The 17,136-nt window shown below is 32.5% G+C and overlaps 1 protein-coding gene across 4 annotated transcripts; it reads left to right on the top strand.

The window, feature by feature from the left end:
• The first annotated feature begins 7,507 nt into the window (after positions 1-7,507).
• Positions 7,508-16,916, top strand: LOC125824106 (uncharacterized). Of its 4 annotated transcripts, none has more exons than XM_049503460.1 (7): positions 7,508-7,836; positions 9,238-9,473; positions 11,399-12,056; positions 14,123-14,486; positions 14,572-14,675; positions 15,240-15,434; positions 16,174-16,916. In XM_049503460.1, the coding sequence occupies exons 1-7, from the start codon at positions 7,660-7,662 to the stop codon at positions 16,879-16,881; spliced, it is 2,442 nt and encodes an 813-aa protein (XP_049359417.1). In that variant the 5' UTR covers positions 7,508-7,659; the 3' UTR covers positions 16,882-16,916. The 4 variants fall into 4 exon arrangements, with proteins under 4 accessions (XP_049359417.1, XP_049359420.1, XP_049359421.1 ...); XM_049503463.1 differs by having other exon boundaries at positions 7,656-7,836; positions 11,353-12,056; XM_049503464.1 differs by having other exon boundaries at positions 7,656-7,840.
• The last annotated feature ends 220 nt before the right edge of the window (positions 16,917-17,136 follow it).

Raw genomic sequence — 17,136 nt, 5'->3', positions numbered from 1 at the left:
TTCTTAAAGCTTAGATCACTTCTATTTTGGACAAAACAACTAACAGACACGAAAAAAAGAAATAGATTAAATATTTTGGACTTTTCTCCAATCTGAAAACAGAGGAATTAAAAGGGAAAACTCAATGCATAAATAAGCATGGTTGTATTTTTTTTAAAGATTCTACTAAAAGGGGTAGCATGTATAGTTGTAAATGCGGCTAGGTATGGACAAAGATGAGGAAGAAGTATTTTTTTCTTTGCAGAATGTGGCAAAGAAATGAATATTGTATGTATGAGTGAAATGGGTAGAGGAAAAAAAAAATGAAATAGTTATGTATTTGACTGAATTTGATTCATGCAAAACGAAAAGGAAAGGGATATGGGTTTTTTTTGGTTGGTTTGAATTGTATCATCACTGACTTCACATGCTCATTCATAACAACTATCGACCATCCAACTTCATTAAGCGCAAGACCAAATATGGATGTATGCCTTAGTTATTAAGGGATTGTTATTAGGTGGTCTCCAAGCGCGTGTGGATCGATTAATATAATCTAATTTAACTTTGAAAATTAGTTAAATCGACTTTCAAAAAACGCAACATTACAAATAAAAGTGGATAAAATAGTCCTGCATTTTTATATAGGGGTCAGTGAAATGAAAGAGTGTGAGTATTTGTTACTCTTAATACTCTCGCCATTGCAAAATAAGTGTATAATTTTCTTTTCGAAAGTTAATTTGACTAATTATTAAAATTAAATTGGACTAAATAAACTTAATAATACCATAAATTATAATTGTTTTCATGTCAGTATATAGAAAGATGTCAGTATATAGAAAGAATACATTTTAAATTGTTGATCTAAGTTCACATAACTTTGAACCTCACAAGGCAAGAAAAAAAAACACGGATAATTTGTGATCAGAGTATTTTTTTTTACCAACACATGTCCGATCAATTCTGTCTGCTAAAATTTAGACAAATAAGAAAAATCATCCAAGTAATAGTAGTATTTTTTTTTAATTTGTACTGACATTTAAACATTAATCTCCTATAATATTTTTCTTCATTATTGACTATTTGTCAAACACATAAATGCGTTAATTACTTTCAAAAAAAATTGCGGATAGGTTTGGTTTATGAATATTACAAAAATTGAATGTATAAGAATGAAACCTTAGGTGGAAATAAATGAGGTTAGGAAAAAATATGCACACCCTTCCTTAGAAGGTAAAAAAGTTATTTTCGATTTATCGAAATTCAAATTTTACATCGTAGTAGCTACCTCGACTTCAATCTTAAAGGATAAATAAATACTATAGAAGAAGATATTTTGACATATTCCCATGAAGCTAATTTTTCATTTAGTTTTGTGAGCTCATTAAATGAGTACTACTGGTAGGTGTTGGTTGGGTGGGTATTTATTTCAAAACCGACCCAAAAATAATGACACTTATTAGTCTTTTTTTTTCTTTTCTTTTTTTTTTTATATATATTTTGCCATCGAATATTGAAGGATTGATAGTAAGTAGTACTTCAAGCAGGTCTTATCATGTTTTATAATATTATACACCTACTACAATAGTCAATAGTCTTTAATTGTCAGCACCGAATGATTAATGAACTTTTCAACATATTATTATATGTAAAATTTTAATTTTTAAAATGATAAATAATATTCATGTGAAAAGGAACTAAAATGTTCGAAAAAAATGATTAAATAATCGGTTTGATCAAAACTTTTTCGAGGCCAAAAATACATATTTATTTTTCTAAAAAAGAGTGTTTTTTTTTTTTAAGTTAAAAGTGTATTGGTAAATTTTAAGAAGAAGAAAAGGTCTTTTAAATAAACTACTTTTGAGAAGTAGTTTCTTTTTTTTTTATTTGAAAAAACACGCTTAGAAGTATTTTTCAAAAGTTTTCGTTTAAAAATGTTTTTCGGATCAATTATTTATATATAAATATTTTTAATAATAAATTGATTTTAGAAATCTGCCCAAATATGCTTAAGTATCACCTAAAAAGTTCCAATCTTTTAAGTATTTTAAAAGTGAGCAATTTTAATCTCTTTTAGATATTTACTAAAATTTTATTGATACTATGAAAATAGAAAATATTAAAGTAAAACTCAAAGTACTATTTATTTTTATCTTAGGTCTATTTTAAGAAAATCCAGTGCAAGTTTCTGAGGTACTATTTTAATCATTACTTATTATTTTATTTTTTTAGTATTTGGTATAATTTTTTGTGTTGTTTTTCCTATAATTTTGATTAATTTTTTGGTGTTTAATATTGTGTTTATTTTTGACAAATTTAAAGAACTAAAAGTGCTCATTTTGCCAAACTTAAAATATTTAGAAAAATTAGATAACATTGAAGGGACTATTTTAGATCTACTATCAAAATAAAGGATATTTTTGTCTTTTTCAATTTTATTTTTAACCCCTTCCACATAGCCTCCATCCTTTTTGCTCCCTTGATATACTCGAACTCACAACTTTTAATTTGTAAGTAAGAGTGTTTACCATCCGAGTAACTTTATTTCGTAAGTATATCACATTTGGTTTAGAGTTCAATTTTTTTGTACTTGGGTTGGTTGAATAGAGCCTTTATTAATAGTTGATGGGTGCCAACGTGTGCACTCTAGAAGGAAAAAATGATAAGTAGGGGGCACTAAAAGAATAGTAAATAAACCTAACAACTTTCATTAAATTGAAGGCAATAACTTTCATTATATTTTAGCTCAATTTTGCTACCACTATTATGGAATTTGAGTGAACATGGAAAGGTACTTTTAACCAAATTTGTGTCTACAATATTGGTGAAATGGAAGTTATTAATGGGACACCCTTTCTAGTACATCAAGATATTTTAGTTTGAGTAAGTTTATTTACTAAACGATATAAAAATATTTTACGAAGTTAAATTATGTAAATCGATAATGACAACAATAATAAATATCTAATTTTCGTGATTAGGAGAACATAAATGAGATGGTGCCATGTGCATGTAAAACATGTATGCCAAATTCTCAATCCTCATTTTTCTAGTTACTTGTCAATATTAGTTAAAATAATTATTTTTAAATACTAATCGTTTTCAAAAATAAAAAAAGACTTGATTATCTTTTTCGATTATACTATTTGTACTCTAATAAATATTCTATTAAGATATAAGAATTTGAGAGATCAAAATAAATATAAGGGAAATTTAGTCTAGTAATTAGTCTTATTGTGAATATAGAAAATGATATTCATAGTATTGGACTAAATTTAGAATTTAAATTCTAAATATTCTTAAAAAAAGTATGACCAAATACAATTTTAATTTCAACTTAAATTTTTTTAACAAAGTGAATAATTTTTTTCTTTACATGGTCAAAAGCTCACGACTTAACAAAAACGTGGTCGAAATATCCTTGATATTGAAAAAAAATATATGCAAGACAAACAAAATTTGCAAGACAACAGTCATTCTTATAAGACACTTTTTTTTTAATTTTATAAACACGAGTTCTCTAAACTTTTATTGGAAAAGACAACGATTCTATAATATTTTATAAGAAATTCACGCAAGTCAAAATTCGGAAGACACAAGTATGTGCATAACTGATTCATACAAACCTATGCTAGTAAAGGCTAAGATCTATGCCTGGCAAGGCATAACTTACTCATACAAACTTATATTGATAGAAGTGAAGTTAACTTCTCTAATCCTTTGTCAAATAAGTCAAATGTTCTCCAAAATATTGGCAGAAGAATTCACAAGACACAAGTTATGTCTTACCAGACATATATTCATACAAACTTGTGTTGATAGAGACTAACTTCTCTAAACCTTTGTCGGACAAGGCAAATGTTTCCTAAATATTGGCCTTACGAGTTGTGAATGAGATACTATACACGGACAAGACGAAAGTTTGTCTTGCGAAATTAGGTCATAGATTAGAGCTCTTTGATCCATAAATTTTCATTAAATGAAAAGCAAGAGTAAAAATTAAAGACCATACAAATATAGGATCCGAACAAATTTTGAATAATATCACCAAAGTATTCTTTTTGTGCAAAATGATTGAAGAAGTAGTTAGCAAAATGAATGGGCTTTCTGATTAGGTTGGGTTAAGGCCATAATCAGATACTATAATTGGGCCAGCCAGACTTAAACTTAAAGATTGGTGGAAGCTGGAAAGTACTATCCAATTAGTACATCTCTAGTTTGGTCCCCCATATTCATATTATAAGTGTAGTTATATCCCTATCTTTGGTCCACATTTTGGACCATCTAAATTAAATAATACAGTTGAAATTTAGAATGAAAATAATGAAGTTAATGAACAATTGAATTGTATTGGTCTACGATCATTAGTCTGCAATCCTATATTCGTAAACAATGCAATTACGTCGGAAAAGTCATGACTGCTAAAATGATTGCTTATTAGGAAGACTCTTGAATATGCTATTAGTAATGGATGGAAGAATGTAAATTTTTTTTCTGATGCTAAGAATGTTGTCGATATGATCCAGAAATAAGTGGTTGTATCGTGAAACATAGAAATGACGTGTGAAGATATTTGGATGCTCTTGAACATGTTTGATCATGTCGAGTTTTATATATATTTCTAGATGTTTGAACTAAATAGCTAATAGTTTAGCTAGACTTTCTATTTCTTTGTTGAATGAGATCTCTTGTGAAGTTTTTTTCAAGCTGGAATGTACACGAGGCCAATTTCCAATGAGAAAGAAAACGATTGGATTGAAAATGAAAATACCAAAAGATCCTTTTATAACAAAAAGTTATATATGAATTTAAAAGAATAGTATTTCAAAACAAAAAATGTCAAATCAATGGAGACATGAGATAAATTGTAGACTTGTGAGACTAAATAAGCAAATGGAAAACATAGAGAAGAAATAAGAAATAATAAGATGATTTGGGGGACCAAAATAGCAAAAAAAAAATATCAAACAACCAGCAAATTAATTACTTCATAATTTCAAAACAAGTGTTTTTTTAAAAAATCTTTTTATTTTGTTTCAAATAGTAAGCGATTTTCGCTTGATGTTCCAATTTTATATTGTGCTGCTTAAATAAAGAAAATTTTACGTAATCAAAAAAATATTTAAAAACTATATATTTTTCAAAGTATTTATGAAGAGTAAGTTAGTAAAAATACATTTACTTTATAAAAATAAATAGTTCAATTGTTCGTCAATAGTAAGTAAAGGGGATATGTTCAATACCATCACCATGTATCTTTGTCAATACTCAAAACCTTATCCACAAAGAAAGTACACAGACTTGCTTACAAATACTAATCCATTTGTCCCAATTTATACAATTTACTTACTTTTTAGTCGGTCTCAAAAAGTATGACACATTTTTATACTTAGTAATAATTTAACTAAGTGTCTATTTTATCATTAATGAAATGATTTCTAGCTTCACAACTATCAATGACTCATTTTAGACTATAAATTTCAAAAATCTTTTCTTTCTTTCTTAAACTCCGTACCAAATTAAAATAACTCATATAAATTAAGACGGAGAGAGTACAAGACAACCAAAAACATTACAGTTAATAAAATGAAAATGAACAAAGCTAAAGGTGTATCCAACTTAAAGACACATTTATTTTGAAATGAAAGGAGTAGGTTTAGCAAAATAATATGTACTATGAAATTAAATTATTGTTTCTTTGAGAAATTTTTTGAAACAACCATACTTTGAATCCTAATTATTATTAATAATGATAAATTGACTGATTACCAAATGTAGCAATAGTTCAATGTATCAATTCGCTCTATATCAACGTATCAGTTAGTTCTGTATGTTTAATGTTGGTGTAATATATCATAAGTGTAATAAATTACAATTGAAAATAAAATAAACAAAAATGAATTAAAAGAAATTTAGTTGAGGGGCATATATCTCACTCTCTTTAAGGAGATTCAAGTCCACTGCGGTATAATTTACACTAATCTAGCAGTATCACTCTTGACTTGTCTCCTTCAGGATACAACATCCCAACAACCTTGTACAACTCAAGCGAACTCTGAATTAGTTGAAGAGTTCAAAGTTTCAGTTAAAGAACACCTTCCTTCAACATATAATTACTCTCTTTTATATAGTGAATATAGTTGAAGATTTAGTAGGCGGTTGGCCATGCGATATCATATCGTGAGATGTAATTCGTGTTTGGACATGCGATTCACGCTGATTCCATCTCATGATTCCATGTCATGAGATGAAATTTCATATTCTCCAAAAATCATGATATGGGAATTCCATATCATGATATGAGATTTTTTAAATACAAAAATTGATCCACAAGTTTATATTTTGTTAAAACAATCCCACGGACTTTTGGAGCTTGGAAAAATAGATTCAGAATACTAAAACAAGGCATGAACCATTATGATATTGACACACAAGTGAAAATTGTCATAGCTTGTGCAGTGTTGCATGATTATTTGCGAGAATACCAAAGGAGTGATGAAACATTTATTGTCTATGAACATGAAAATATAGTTGCGGATGATATTGACCAACAAATGGTTCAAAGTAACAATGTTAGTTCGTCTTCTCGGTCACATGATCGAGAAATGCAAGTTCAACGTGAGGAGATTGTCCGTATTATGTGGGAAGATTATATTAAAGACTAGTTCACTACAATTTATGTTCAATTTTTTTATTGAATTAAAGTTTGATGAAACAGTTACTTAAGTGGGAAACAAATAACTTTGTAATAATTTATTATGCGATTTTATAATTTTTTGTTTATTTGGTAAGATTGAATAAACAATTGGGACTGGTTTAATAGTTTTACAACTTATGAGATTCTTATATTTAAAAGAAAATATACAACACAAAAATTTCATATCGCATGTCCAAACAAAAATTCAATTTCATCTCATGATTCTATATTATGATACCATATCATGATTTCATATCGCATGACCAAACGGGCCCTTAAAATATATTTTTTCAAGTCTCTCTTTCACTACTATACACCTAATATTATTCACACTTCTCATCTTTCCTATATATCTTGTTCTACTCAATACAAAGCAAGACCATCACTATTTATAAAGAGAAAAATATTCCTTGCAATGAATAGAAGATGATGAGATAGTTACTAGGGTAAGTGAAATAACCTATAAGTTACAACTAGAATAATGACCGCATTCTTGTCAATCCACAAACATATGCACTTAATATTTTATTTTAATAATAAAATAGATGTACACCAATATTTAATATATGTTCATTTTGTATCAAAGCAACATATACAACACATTGATATAATGGTACAAAATGAATCAACGCAATTCCAACTCCAAGCGTTTGCTCCGTCAGCTAATTTTCAATTTTATGTATAGTAAAATAAATTAGTATGGACCTCAACTCCGTTTCTCGTGCAAGTCCAAGGTTGACGGATCTATCATAGAGTTAATAGTTTTAATTTTGTATCTCAAATTTCAACGTAAGAATAAAAATAATGCGTAACTTTCGCCCAAAATATGTTTTAATGGTTGCTTCTAATTACAGCAAACCTTTAGCGCCAATTTCTCTGTTGCCATGCATGACAGGAATCCTTGTATCCAATAACCTTTTTTCTCCCCCCTATAGAATTCGAGATTTCTCTTAAATTTTCTTCTTCTCGGGGGAGAAAAAAAGATGATGATGATCATGTTAACAGTGTTTGTTCTTGGTGGGATATTTGTTCTTGCAGTGGAAGCTTTAGGAATTGTTATTTTTATATGGTGGCTTATGAGAAGGGTTGATAAAGGGAAACCACCTGAAGGGTCTTTGTGTTTTGCTGGGGATATTGATCCATCTTTCTACAACAAGCAGGCAGGTACCCATTTTTCTTGCTTATTGTTTGCCCTAATGTTTAATTTATTATGTGTGTGATTTTTTGCCTACACAATTTTATTGGTGCCTTGTTTTTGCACACATTGTGTTTGTATTATTGTCTGAATTGCGTATTGAGGTTGTGAATTGAGTAGTTAATCGTCTAAAGGATTTCATCAAAAAGAGTATTGTAGAATTAGGCTGACCCGGACTAACCTGAGAAGTCAGTCAGTTTCTTTGTGTCAAGTTAGACGGTGCCACATAAATTAGGACGAAGGGAGTACTATTTATGAGCAAATATACAAAGTGGCTTGAGTCATGCTAGGCACTGTCCTAAGAAACTATCTAAGATTAAACAAGCCTAACTCCACGGGAGGATGCAGGAACAACAAAATTTCAATAATAAAACCAGCTAGTCGGAAAGAGGTAGGTATGATGGACTGATGGTTGGGATAACTCTTTTTCTGATTTTAAAATGAAGAAGTCATAATCAGGTAGTATAGGCGTACGAGAAAAGACTCACTCAATAGGGATGTGACATGTGTCTTGCTGCAAGTCTGAAGATTTGACACAAGTCACTTTGTTGGTAACCTTTGGGACTATTCAACATTTTTGACAAGTGTAAGAAGCCTCCCACATCGGGGATAAAACGCTCTCTAGCAAAGATGACTTCCTAACTTTCAAAACTCACACTGCACTTTTTGCACACAAATTATTTTGAAAAGTTTCATTTCCAGACATTATGGTGGAAACCATCCCAATGTTGTAGAACTAATAGTCTAATACCTCAGAGTATTCCAAGTATAATCTAGTATAGACCATTCCATGCACAGCAGGAGGCTCTAAGAATGCCCAAGGTTGCAGTGTTTTGGTATTTCTTGGTGAGAAGATTTTTACAAATGAATGTGATGTTTATACACTTCAATGATTATTAGCAGCAGTCTGTCATCTTTCCCTTATATATATATAAAGAAACAGAGAGAGGAAAAGTGGTTCTTGAAGACAATGTAAATGTTATTATAAGAGTAAATGGACCAGAAAAAGTTCCCATTTCATGTTATCACCTTCTGACAATTTAACAGATTCCAGCTAGAGAGCAGTGCTCTAATCATCGACTAACCACCTCTCTGTCTCTTGTGCTACTAGAAAACAGTGAATGAATCATCTCTTTAAATGAATGTGTTACATGGTGTGTGAGAAGATAATTTTTTGATCTGCAATTATCTGGGAATGGAATTTATGTTATTGTACTAATATTTTTTTTGAAACATCTGTGGTGCTATTTTCATTAGTATTGTATAATTTAACTGAAGTTTTCTTTTCTATTCAAGCACTGTGCCTTTTTTCCTCAGTGGGCTTGATCAGTATAACTTATAGTATAGTATGTGTGTTTGTTCCCAGGGAATAGTATGGGTTCTAGAATCTGAAAGAATCCTGAAAGCTTTAAACACGGACAAAGCTACAAAGCAGCACAAAGCCCAGAAAGAGATCTTAGAGGTAATACCTTCTCAGAAATTTGGAAAAATAAAAAAAAACTCTCTCATCCTAATAGAATCGGATGGTTCCCATACTGAAATTCCACTCAAAGGTTGCATGGTTGCAGCTGTTTCTGCTTCAAGCTTGTCCACAAGAAAATGGTAAGTTAGTACCTGATTTGACTTTACTTTTTGAAGTGCGTCTGAGTTAAAACTCTTCCTGCATCTTTCACTGGTTAAATATGGTACTTGAGCTACTTATGTCAAACATAAAAGTTGGAAATATCGAAGAGTAATCCATCCTGTTCTAGCAATTTTATGGACATGGTAGATTATTTGTGTTGTGGAGGCATAAGATCTAAAAAGAACCTTCTTGGCTCTGTTCTAGTTATAAGCAAATCCTAATTTTGTGTCTCCGGGCTCTGCAGCAGGAAAACTCGAGTGGGTACAAAGAGAACTTGACTGCTTTATACCTCTTCTTAGCTTGAATTCATCTGGTTGTGAGAAGCTGATTTGATTTTAGCAAAAAGTATTTCTTCCTGATCCGCAGTGTGTAAAGCATAGAATATGATTCTCTGAGCTTTTAGAAGCTACATGAAGGCAAATCCCAATAAAAGAATATGCACCAGAAGACAGATACCTAGTTACCTTTATATTCTAGAAATAAAAAATTGATTGGTAAATTCATGCTACCTAGAGATATATCTTCTTTATGTAATAGAATTTTTCCTTGCAAATGCTTTCTGCTGACAAGTTTTGCTTAGAATGAAGATGCATGTCAGATTGTATTGTGCACCATGTATTTAGCTTTGTTTTATATAGTTGGTTGACCATCTGGACATATTGACTTTAAACTTATCCTAATATAGACTGGTAAAATGCCTATCACATGCCTTCTTATTTTTTGCTTACCCAAAAATTGATGTTTGTTCTATTTACAAATCTCAGCTTGAAGCTAAAAGATATATAATGGGCATAGTGCTTGCTAGATTGTCTCCACTCCGGACAGGCAAGAGACATAGCTAGAACTCAGTCTTTTTACTCCACAGACACCCCGGGGAGTTTGAATACTACTTTCTTTTCTAGTGGGAGATGGGATAATTGAAAGAATTCTGTTCAACAGCCCAAGGGCATAGGTCCGATGTTCCTGTTCTTAAAACTCCATTCCCTGCGCCTTTCCTTATTTCCATCTGTATTTGATTTACTTTTTCTGTTTGCTGTAAAAGTGAACAACTCCTTCATATCCTGGTTTGACCTTGTACAATGTGTACTATCTTCACTATTTAAGGTTATAAGAGGCAACATGAGTAAGTCTATTTGTTGCCTTTTGTTACTTCAAATAATTGATTGAATATGATAAATTTCATACTAGTATTTTAGCTTGTGGTTTCTTCCCCTTTTTCTTTACTCTAAAGTAGTTCAATATCTTTTAGAGTATTACAAACACCAGAAAAAAAGAGGGTGCTGTATATAGTCAAATTTCTCTTTACAGAATAGAACCTGTGAATAACCATAAAAGTTAGGACACTCAATTTGGGACTTAAAATCCTCCAACACTAGAAGCACCCCATTGCGTGGCATTAATTTAGTTAGGCAATAAGTGTGTATGTAGTTACCTATCAAAAAAATTTATTGAGAATGTATAACTAAATAAAAGGTTAAACACTTACTTTTGGGTGACTTCCTTTTGAATGGCAAGTAATTTTCTTTTATGCTATTATATTCCAAGACAAACAATGGAAAGTAACATAAGACCAAAATGTGGCCTACCATTTCTAATGGTATAAGTATCAAGTTGTCCAAAATAAGAGAAATCAATAAGCAGATGTTTTCATGCATAATAAAATTATGCCCAAGTAGCTATGAATGAAAAGTTGGAATGCAAGCTGCTCAGTCTTACCATTCCAAGATGTAATCAATTCAAACAGGTTTTAACTTCATTAAAGAAGGTAGTATAAGGGAACTTTTTACTTTGAAAGTTATCTTATATAATTTGTCAAAAAGTTTCTGGCACATAAATGTTTCTTTAATTTTTATATAGGAAATGATAACACCAACTGTAGCTTAGCAGTTCAATTTTGTTACAGGGCAAAAAGATACCCAATTAAAGTTGAAAGTGGAGCATCTGCTGTATATAAAGGAAGTAGAATATTTTACATTTACCTTGAAACATCTTGGGAGAAGGAAGCATGGTGCAAAGCCCTTCGTCTTGCTTCCTGTGAGGATGAAGAAAAAATAAAGTGGTTGGCAAAGTTAAATGTAGAGTTCCAGAATTACCTGACGTCACTAAACGCAGCATATCCTTCATTTATGAAACCATCTTCAAGGTTTGGTGCTGAAGTAGTTGATAAATCAAGTAAGCCAGATGGTTCCTCGTCAAAAGTTCGTCAATTTCTAAAAAAGTTAACCAAGAAAGCTTCCAAGAATGCTCCAGAAAATAAGGCAAGTAGCAGTTCAAAATTAGGCCATGAAGAACGAAAGTTGATTGAGAAAGGCCCTTCATTCCAAGACCTTGACTTGGCTAGTAGTGTCATGAAGGTTGCTCCAACAAGAAAGCCTCTTGATTTTTCCAATGAGGATGTTATAGTGCCTTCATCTACTGGGTCTGTCATTTCTGATGCAGATTCTGATGACAGGGTTATTGGTGATGAAGGATCCCTTTGTTGGAATTTGTTAATATCACGGTTGTTCTTTGATGCTAAAAGAAATGAGCAGATGAAAAGTTCTTTGCAAGAACGGATTCAGGTTCGTGCTCCTTTTACTTCATTATGAGATGTAAAGTAATTTCAATTGTCATCATAGTTTAATCCTTTTTTAGTTGATTAGGCTAGATATTGGTTATCAAGTTACTTGTATTGCTTTTCTAGGACGTTAACAACTTAATACTATTACACCTTCAAGTTACCATTCTCAAAAAAAAAAAAACTAAAAAACTACCACACCTTAATCCCAAGGTAGTTGTAGTTGGTTGTATGTTTTCTCTGTATCTGTTCCGTCTATTTGGGTCCAGTTCATGCCAAAACTCATTAATTAGTTTTTCAAGACATGAAATGCAGAAAAAATAATGTCGCATTATGTTAGAATTTCTGTAGATACAATGATTCATTGTATTTGAATGATTGAATATTGTAGAATATATTTTTTTGTGTAGTACATATTACAGGAGTTATAGTGTTCCTGCCCTAATAAGAAAAAGGATGTTATATGATATACTTGGGCAATCTCTACTTAATTGTAGGATAATAATGACTTATATTATAATTGTACTAGATGAAGCTTCCTGTATAACAAGACCCTAATGTGTAATGTCAAAAATAAAATCTCCAGTATATATAGAGAAGACTAAAATGAATTTTTATTTTTTTGTCTTCTCATTTTTGTTGTAAAGAAAATTATGTAGATGATGCAGAAACCTTTGTAGAATTTCTAGATTCCTTGTAAGATGAACAAGGTCTTCTGTAATTGTAAATATAGCTGCCAACACTATCTTGTTAATGATGTATATACTGTTACCTTTCTCCGAAAAATAAAAGAAGACGACCCTAATATGTAATGTCAATAATAAAATCCTCAGTTCATCTCTTCTTCTTCTCTCTTCTATTCTTTACATGGTATCAAAACTTTTACAATCTTGGTAGAGACTCAATTATATTTACGTGCTTGCCAATGTTCTTTTTATCTTTCTTTTTCCTGACACTGATCTTCTTTTCCCCCTCTTTTGTGGCCGGTGTCCTATACTCCCAATGTGCCACTCCTCCTTTTGCCGTGGAGCACCACTCCTCTCAACACCGCTCCCTTCTCTGGTGATCAGTGTTGTTTCTCTCTTTTAGCCGACCAGCATCGCTCCTCTTGCAGCGACCGTTTTGGTGGCGGCATGGCATGCAACCTTCCCTTCCATCATTTTGATAGCAGTTTTATAGCAAGATTTTGAGTGTCAGTAGGTTTCCTTTGATATTTATACTATGTTCTCAAAACAAGCAAACTCAATAAAATAAAAATTGAACAACAACTTCTATGCCTGAAACCCAAGTTAATTGGGAAATGAATAAATGTTGAAAATAAAAATATAGTTCATGCGGTTGTATGATAAAATGTTCAATGCACAATTTGTCTTGGATCATTTGATTTGATAAACTGAATATGGTAGAATATTATATATGATATACATGAATTTACTCTACTTTATCGTAGGAGAACAACTATTTACCTTACATTTAGTAAAGAATAATTGTTGACCTTATCAAGTAGAGAATAAGTACATATCTTATTGTTTTAAGTAAAGACTCCCACACAAGGGGCCCTTATTGTGTAATGTCATTAATGAAGTCGTCAATATATAGTTTTCTTCTTCTTACTTTTCTTGGTATCAGAGCCTCTATAATCTCAGCAGAGACTCGAATAACTTTTGGATTTTAAACAACCAAAAAATTTGTTGTCTCTAATCTGAAACTCATTCCTATAAAATGCCATACAACTTGATACTTCTAAGTATGTGTAACATTTTTTAAGAAATTTTTCCACCGCTTGGATAAATGGCTAGTGATATATCAGCAGAAAGCTTTTGTGTAAGAAAATGAACTTGGCTCATTACTTGCCACCTTTCTACTTAAGTAACGTCTTGAAGGATTGAACTACTTTTCTTCCCCTGCTATGACACTAAGAGAATTTATCAGTTTAAGACGAGAAGTTTGTTTAATGCATTTCACTTTGAAGCTTTCTGTGCATATATTTTAATGTGACAGTTTCATGATCACTTGAAGAGAAATATGTTTTGTAATAAGGCTATAACTCAGTGTTCTCCTTATTTGTAGAGAACCCTCTCCAATATTCGTAGCCCCAGTTACATAGGTGAAGTAACTTGTGCTGCTGTTAATGTTGGTGACCTCCCTCCCTATATACATGCAATGAGGGTTCTTCCCTCAGATATGAACGAGCTCTGGGCTTTCGAAATTGATGTTCAGTACTCTGGTGGTGCAATATTAGACCTTGAAACGAGGCTTGAAGTTCAAGACCTTGATTTACATGAGGGGGACGAAGCAAGTTTAGATTCAAGTGTTGTTGATAACGTCAAATCAGATCTGTTAGAAGGTTTTGAACGCTTCAGTGAACAATTTAAGCATTCTGATGAGAACACAGATAAGATGGACCAAAGAAGTGATGGTGATATACTTGCACGTATGTAACAAAACCTTTTTTGGTTATTCATTGTGGAAAAATAAATATATCGTTATCAGTTAGTAATCTAAAGTGCATTAATCAGGTAACTTTTCAACCGCGAGCAGAAGCTCTAATTGCTCTAGTAGCTCACTTCCTGGATCTAAGTGGAAATCAATCTTACATTCTGTGGCCAAGCAGGTTTCACAGGTTGGTTATAATGTTCTGCTTATCTCTAGCAATTTAACCTTGGGTTTCCCTGAAATAAACTTCCTGGCTTTGCTGTGTTTAAACGCTTAACTTGCTGGTGGATGTCAATTGCTGCAACAAACGTGTTACAATACTTTTGAACCTATTGCAAAATTCATGGCTAGGGTACAACACTAGCTTTCGATCATAATTATCTATAATAATTGTCTCCTTGTTATGCTACAGAAAAAAGGAAGTAACTAAAACTCATGTCATAAGTTGACCTTTGGTATTTTCTCTTTGACAATTGATGAAAATAGAAAACGATAGTTAAAATGAGGATGCAAGGTGGTAGAATTGGGAAATAAATTGTTGTGAGAATGGGATTGACTCATTATACAATTATGAAACTTGTGCTTCACTGATATTTTCCTATTGCCTGTATTACTAAGATATTCAGAAACTTATGCTCCTTTTTTCCTGTTTATGTTGGCTTTGCAGTAATGAATGGAAAATTTTATGTGTCCATCTTGTAGCTAGTGGAAGCAGCTCATCGATTTCTAACCATTGTATTTCAACATTCAGGTTCCACTCTCGTTAGGGATCAGGGTTGCATCTCTACGAGGAACACTGAGGTTATACGTAAAGCCACCACCTTCAGATCAAATATGGTTTGGATTCACAGCGATGCCAGATATTGATATCCATTTGAACTCTTCTGTTGGGGATCGTAAGATCTCAAGTGGACACCTTTTGTTGTTCATAACCAGTCGAATTAAGGTCAGTTTTAAAAGTAATCTACTCTATTGTTTGAATGATATTCATCAAGTAAATTGAGGTTGCCAGTCAGCTACACAAGCTTTTAGGTTCTGTGAATGACAAAGGTAGAATGTACGCCAAAATGGCCTGAAACTTAGGAGACAACTATTCCGTACTCTTGACAACTGACCAAAAATCCCATGTAAGGGCATGAGGTGCTATTGCCATCTGCTATTCTTCTCGTTCCTGATTTTCTTCAACTTAAAGCATCATAAAAGCTGCTTGACTTTAGTTGGCCCAATCAAAGTATCCACCTCATAAGATCCATGAGCTGATTTTGTGTAGATGGATGATACGTTAAATTGGTCTCAGATAGATCATCACAGTATCTATTTAGTGAAATTTATAAAGGTACTCAGAGAGTGATTTGGTTACTTCTTTCGTGGGGAGAGAGGATGATGGTACTCTATATGGCACCAATAGATAGTGTGCAAGTAGAATACACTAATGCTCGTCTAGCCAGTTTATTACTTTTAGAACTTTTTCTTGTCTTTCTGTAGCACTACCTTACTCAATGACCTGAATTTTTTGCAAATCGTGCGGACTACAAAAGAAAAATCAACTTATCGATTTTAAGATTTTACACCAGGGGACGTGTTGGCAATTTTTCCATATATGTTCTCTTCTCTGCACCTACCGGCAACATTGTTTGCTTAAATTTTCTTGGGAGTTGAGCTGATGCTGTTGCAAACTGATGCAGGCTGCTATTCGTGAATCTGTTGTGCTTCCAAACTGTGAGAATGTATGCATACCTTGGATGATAGCGGAAAAGGATGACTGGGTTCCCCTAAAAGATGCTCCATATATATGGATTCATAACAAATCTGCAGGTAATGCTAAGAAACAAGAAGCAGATAGGAGAAGTACCAGCAGTAATGCTGAAAATGAACAAGAAAAACTGAACAGAGTTGGTGGATGGGCTACTCAAAAGAGCAAGTCCCTGGATCCACACTCTTTGTACTCAGCTCCTAAGGTTCAGCCTAGTTTCAGAAGCCTCACTACTAGTCCAGAACGAACACATCTTAAGTCTAAAAAACATCACGGAGAGACACTACAACGCAAGTCATCGGACCCACAGGTATATTTATCAGTTCATATGGGCCAGTCTTCTGGAGCGGACTTGCATGCCCCTTTGTTGAGCCACAATGAACAGCTAGAGAGTCACCGCATGAGCACAGAGGAAAACATGCAAAGCTACTCACCGTCACCTTCTCATTCACTGAGTATGCTAGAGGAACAAAATAGTTCTACAGAAGATGAGATGAAGCCAAAAAGAACAGGTGCAAGGGCTAAGATGCTTGGTTTGCGGAAAAAAATGGGGGAAAAGCTTGAAGAGAAGAAGCGTCACATAGAAGAGAAAGGGAGACACTTGGTGACAAGGATGAGAAGCCACAAGGAATATTCGTAAATCTGCAGTTCCCTCGGCTATAACTTATTCAAGTAGCTGACGAAAATTGGATCCATACTCGTGGCCTGATCCCCTTGGTCGAGGTTCTCTTCTCACTTGTAAAAGTAAAGATCATAGCCATTAGGAACCCATTTCAAGTACAGTCACATAGTTGATAATGATTTAAACTTCATAGTCTTGCAGAAACGATGAATATATACAATTGTACCAAATCAGATTTATCAAACGAAAAATGGTCTGTTAAATGCAAATAGA

Source organism: Solanum verrucosum, unplaced genomic scaffold, assembly GCF_900185275.1.
Source record: "Solanum verrucosum unplaced genomic scaffold, falcon-dt-bn FXZP01000088.1, whole genome shotgun sequence".
NCBI lineage: Eukaryota > Viridiplantae > Streptophyta > Magnoliopsida > Solanales > Solanaceae > Solanum > Solanum verrucosum.
Note: the sequence above shows the minus strand (reverse complement) of the source record. Positions and strands in the feature narration are given on the sequence as shown.

Coding starts and splice junctions, on each gene's coding strand:
- LOC125824106 (XM_049503460.1), top strand. CDS start 7,660: ATGATGATGATCATGTTAACAGTGTTTGTTCTTGGTGGGATATTTGTT. Junction 7,837..9,237: donor CATCTTTCTACAACAAGCAG/GCAGGTACCCAT, acceptor GTTTGTTCCCAG/GGAATAGTATGGGTTCTAGA. Junction 15,435..16,173: donor TCATAACCAGTCGAATTAAG/GTCAGTTTTAAA, acceptor AAACTGATGCAG/GCTGCTATTCGTGAATCTGT.